Source organism: Kryptolebias marmoratus, linkage group LG21 (assembly GCF_001649575.2).
Source record: "Kryptolebias marmoratus isolate JLee-2015 linkage group LG21, ASM164957v2, whole genome shotgun sequence".
In the NCBI taxonomy this organism is placed as follows: Eukaryota; Metazoa; Chordata; class Actinopteri; order Cyprinodontiformes; family Rivulidae; genus Kryptolebias; species Kryptolebias marmoratus.
Window position 1 is genome coordinate 23,396,592 of NC_051450.1, and position 4,752 is coordinate 23,401,343.

The following is a 4,752-nucleotide window of genomic DNA, read 5'->3' on the forward strand; positions in this document are numbered from 1 at the left end:
GGGGGGGGGTAGAAACCCAGACTTTAGGCTCCAGAATAAAAGCAGCAGTTAGAACTTGATGCAGGGCAGTTTTCCAGCTCTCTGGAGGAACAGAAGAGGAGTGATGAAGCTGCTGCTTATATTGACAGCCAGGTTGAATAACATGATCTGTAGAATGAGCTTCAGGGACGTGTGCAGGACGGTGGGACCCAGCATGGTCATCTGCAGCAGCTGCGTGACGCTGTTGAACACCAGCGTGATAATGATCACCTTGAAGGCCTTCCTCTTCATGCTGTTCCAGTTCCCAGAGCTTCGGACACCATCACCAGGACTGGGCTGCTTCAGGATGAGGAGAACACAAATGCCACAATATGACAGGATGGAGAAAAACAGGAGGGACTTGGCTATAAAAAAGTATGCTAAGTTGTTGAGGGACGTTACGAAGACCCGATAAATGAGGTTCAGCAGGATCAGCAGCCAGTCGGCCACACAGAACAGCAATCTGTAGCGCAGAGGTTTGAACCTGCAAACAGGAGACAAGGTTTGGTCTGAGGATGCTCACTTTAGGAAAAGCTGTATAGAAAGAGGCAGAAAAAGGCGAGGAACAGTGCAAAGATCTGTAAATACTACTGTAACTTTACAGTTTACACGTATAATTTACTATGAAACCATAAAATACGCTCAGGCTGCACAAAGCCCAGTCCATCTGACCCGTAGGTTACCTGAGAAAGAGAGTGGGGTGGACCACTGCCAAGTACCGTTCCAGACAAATACAGGTCTGAAAAATTGGTCGAGAAATCAAGATGATCTCCAAGAACAGCTGCAGAAGCAGAACCCCGACAGCCCTGGACATCTCCAGCAGGAAGTGAACCATGATGTAGAAGGACGAGCAGCAAAACAGGATCTCAGAGACAGCCAGATTCAGAGCGAAGAGCTCTGAGACCACAGGACCGCTCGACTCGCTCACTATCAGCCAGATCACATAGATGTTCGCCGGCAAGCTGACCAGGACATTGGAAGCCAACAAACCTGTCATTCCGTTTATGAAGAAGCTGGGATCAAACACAGATGTGAGGTTGGCCATCTTCATCAGATTTAAGAGCTGTTGTTGAAGTAATCTGCAGGAGTTGGACCAAAGATTGGACAGTTACTATGATAGTACATCTCCATCTGAAGAAGTAAAGTCTTTTCATTTTAGACCCTTGTTATGGTCTCAGAACATGGTTGGATCATAACCTCCTTCAGTTCTGAATCTCCTAAACCCTCTTCTGTAATGACGCCAGGCTACACCTACACACACCCTGTCAGGATGCAGAAGCTGCTAGAAGATCAGTACAACTACCACCATAAGCATCAGTCATAGGTTGTTTCCATGGCTTTGGTGTGATCGCAGTCATAGCTGAGCCTTGTTCTGCTTAAAATCTTTAACCAACACTGGTGAATATGGGCCCTACAGCAATAATACACTGAACCATGATGATAAAGCATCACCACATCACCAGGTGCACGCTCAAATCCCCTGTGGACCTAACAGGGAGTCTCCCTAACTATCCTAACATACTCAGGAAGAATTCACCAAGACCCTGAAGAGACCAGCAACATTCTGATGTTGTTTTATGAAGTCTCAGGGTCGTGATCCGATGTGAAGGAAGTCCTAAATAAATCAGTCTGCACACAACCAAAACAATGTTCTCCTGAAATCCATCCTGACAGACAGCTGCTACATCATGTTTCTGCTGCTTAAACTGCAGAAAGAAGAAGAGTCTCTTCATTAATGACCCCACAGAAACGCTTTGATGCTAATGTGTCCCTGTCCTAACTCACTCTGATCAAACATCAGGACAAAACAATTCATCAAATGTCCTGAACTGATAAAATCCCACTCCGTGTCAGAACTTCCCTTCCTGCAGGACTGATTCAGTAGTTTCAGGCAGATTTGTTGTTCTGAGATTCAGCTTCTTTTATTTCTTCTCCTCTAACTTTTACTTCACATCTGTTCTGTCTGTGTTTAAAATAAGCGTCACTGAAGAACAAAGACTCTGATTTCTGATCAGAACCAACAAACAACCTAAGATTAATGATGTTCAGTCTAAATCCTGTTAATTAAACTGAGGCTATAAACACAATTAGTTGGTGAATTTGAGTTTTACGCACCTGGGTCTCACCCGCTGTGTGCTGCTGTGTCTAAACTTCATCCATCCTCCGGTGGTTTTGCATTAAAGAGACTCTCCTGTTTGTAATTTGGGCTTTTCGTTTCTCGACCGTCTCACCACACGCTCCTTTTAAACTGGACCCACCTGTGGATTTGCATGGCGAGCAGCGGAGTCTAAGTTTACATCTGCTGGATTCAAACAAGCTGAATGGAGACACGGATATGGTTTCTGTGGACTGAGGGTACGGCCACATTTGCATTGGATTTCCCTCAAAATGCAATTTGTCAGTGGAGTTTTATAAACAAAAATGAAGAAAGGTTTCTTCATGAGTCGACTGGGACAGAAAAATGTTTCATCTGAAGATAAAAAATGGAGCAAAAAGGATAAACTTAAAGCTTTACCTTCGTTATCTTTTACCTTGTTATTACCAACTTTTTATTTGTCAGTGTTGTTGGTTTATCAGTTTTTAATCATGATTTAAGGCCAACAGAATCTGGGTTCTGTCCGTGTGCCAGTTCTGTTTGGGGAACATGGAACCAGTATCCTAAATAAAACCGGATCATTTCAACCACCAGATCCAGATCGGCTCCAATCAGACTGCTTGTTTGGTTTCTGGGTTTAACTGAATCACAAAGTTTCCAACCAAGGATTTTGTTATAATTACCATCCATTTCTTTCTTTGTTTCATGTTGGTTTTCAGTCCAAATTCAGGCTGTTTAGGAGTAAGAATCTTTGCAGTTTTCTCCTGGTTTGAAAGAATCTGAACCAGTCCTGTTGATCCAGAAACCTTCAGAGGTACAGAGTCCAAAAGTCTAAACTATTTATTAAAACCCTCTTAGATTGATCAACAACAACAAACTAACATGTAAAGAAAGGAGACAACTGGAAATCAGTTTTTGCTGCGTTTCCATCAAATTACCAACCAGATTTAAAGTCCTTTCAGTCGGCTGGTCTGGAGGAAGTGATAAAGACAACATTCCTGACTAATAAACGGAGTCGTTGTTGTTCACCAGAGAAGAAACTGGGAGGAAAAGATAAAGAAATCCAGTGGCTTTGACCTTTTATGACCTTTGTGATTTCTTTAATGTCAGCGAGGATTAGTGACGGTTATTTTTCAGAAACAGACGATGAATCATTTATTCATTTCTGCTGCTTGGATCCCAGATCTGCTTCTTTCTTTCCAAACCTCGAGACCACAGGTAGACAGAGCTTTGCCTTTCCGCTCAGCTCCTTCAGACGAGGTCCTGCTCCATCAGAACATCACTTAGGAACCTGACTCCCAAATACCTGATGAGCCCCAGACCTGCAGAGAGCAGCTGAGAACCATGGCCTCAGACTCTCCTCCCAGCAGATAAGATCATGATCTGAAGGGGCCAACAGAACCACATCCTCTCCCTGACTGAGATCCTGTCCACGAAGACCACAAACAGGATCAGAGACCTTCATCTGGTCACGTGATGTTCACGTCAGACCTGGACTGGTGTTTTGGACAATGTGAGGTTTTCTAAATACTCTTTTATGTGCAGAAACCTTTGGGTGGAAAGAAGAAATTAATCTTCAGAAGAAGAATCCTACAACCTGAAGGATTCCCTGCAAACATCTGTCTGACAGCACAAGAACTCCCAGAGGTTCTGGGTCCATCCCTGAGTGAATGAGGAGGTTTCTGGCTGATTGTGTGCCTTAAAGACAACCTCAGCTTTATATCTCTGATATCAGCAGTTCAGATATGTTTTAGTTTCTCAGAGCATCGTCTGGGCCGACAGTCCTGGTATTATTCATGTCTCAGATCTGAATAAATCTTTTTAAAGCTGCCGTGTTTGAGTTTCCACCTGCAGCATGGCTTCATGTTTCTGTTTGTTCTCCGTGATGAGCACCATCTACCAGCTGGGGGGGATGAGGGAAGATTAGACATTCATTCATCAGATTTGCATGACTGCTGCTGTCGATTTAAATCAGCAGAATATTACATTACTGAGGAGCATCAGAGCTTCTAATGGTTACATAAATCTCTTTCTATAAACTAGTCCTCCTAGTCTCTGCTGGGTGAGGGAGTGAAGGTCACACCTGTTTCCTGCTTCCATCAAAGACAAAGAAAGACACGAACATGCGCTGTAAAAAAGGTCCATTTAGTCCAGGCTGCAGAGGAGCGAACTATGAAATCATCTTATTTTATTTAAAGACTGAATGTAAGCCTGAAGGTGAGAGGAACGTCAAAGTTCTCCAGGTTCTCCAGGTTCTCTCACATTAAACTGACACCACCAGAACAAATGACAGGACAGACAAGAGCAGGGTTCATCCTCTGGGGAACATGAAGTTTAGAACTAAAGATTCAAGGTTAATCCTCTGAGGACCATCAATCGATGAATGAGATATTGAGGATAAAACCTCTGGGGACCATGAATGTGTCTCTGTGAGATGAGGGACGTCTCAGTGAGATGAGGGACGTCTCAGTGAGATGAGGGACGTCTCAGACGTCTCAGTGGGTTCAGGGACATCTCGGTGAGACGAGGGACTTTGTCCCTGCGAACACAAAGGCCTGGTCCCCATGAGGAGAAATGATGTTTTTCGGTTAGGGGTTCGGTGTTAGGGTTAGGGTGTGGGTCAGGGTGAGGGTGGGGGT

The 4,752-nt window shown here is 44.2% G+C and overlaps 1 protein-coding gene across 1 annotated transcript; it reads right to left on the bottom strand.

Annotated features, from left to right (window-relative positions):
* Nucleotides 1-48: 48 nt before the first annotated feature.
* On the bottom strand, nucleotides 49-1,063 carry LOC108228927 (cysteinyl leukotriene receptor 2). The gene is made up of 2 exons (XM_017404570.1): nucleotides 702-1,063; nucleotides 49-502 (listed from the first exon to the last, which is right to left on the bottom strand). Exons 1-2 carry the CDS (start codon nucleotides 1,061-1,063, stop codon nucleotides 49-51), a joined length of 816 nt encoding a protein of 271 aa, XP_017260059.1.
* Between the last annotated feature and the right edge of the window lie 3,689 nt (nucleotides 1,064-4,752).

Bases quoted from the DNA above. Each gene is read 5' to 3' on its own strand.
- LOC108228927 (XM_017404570.1), bottom strand. From the start codon at position 1,063: ATGGCCAACCTCACATCTGTGTTTGATCCCAGCTTCTTCATAAACGGA. The intron at 503-701 runs GTAACCTACGGG...TCCTGTTTGCAG, and splicing joins CACCCCACTCTCTTTCTCAG to GTTCAAACCTCTGCGCTACA.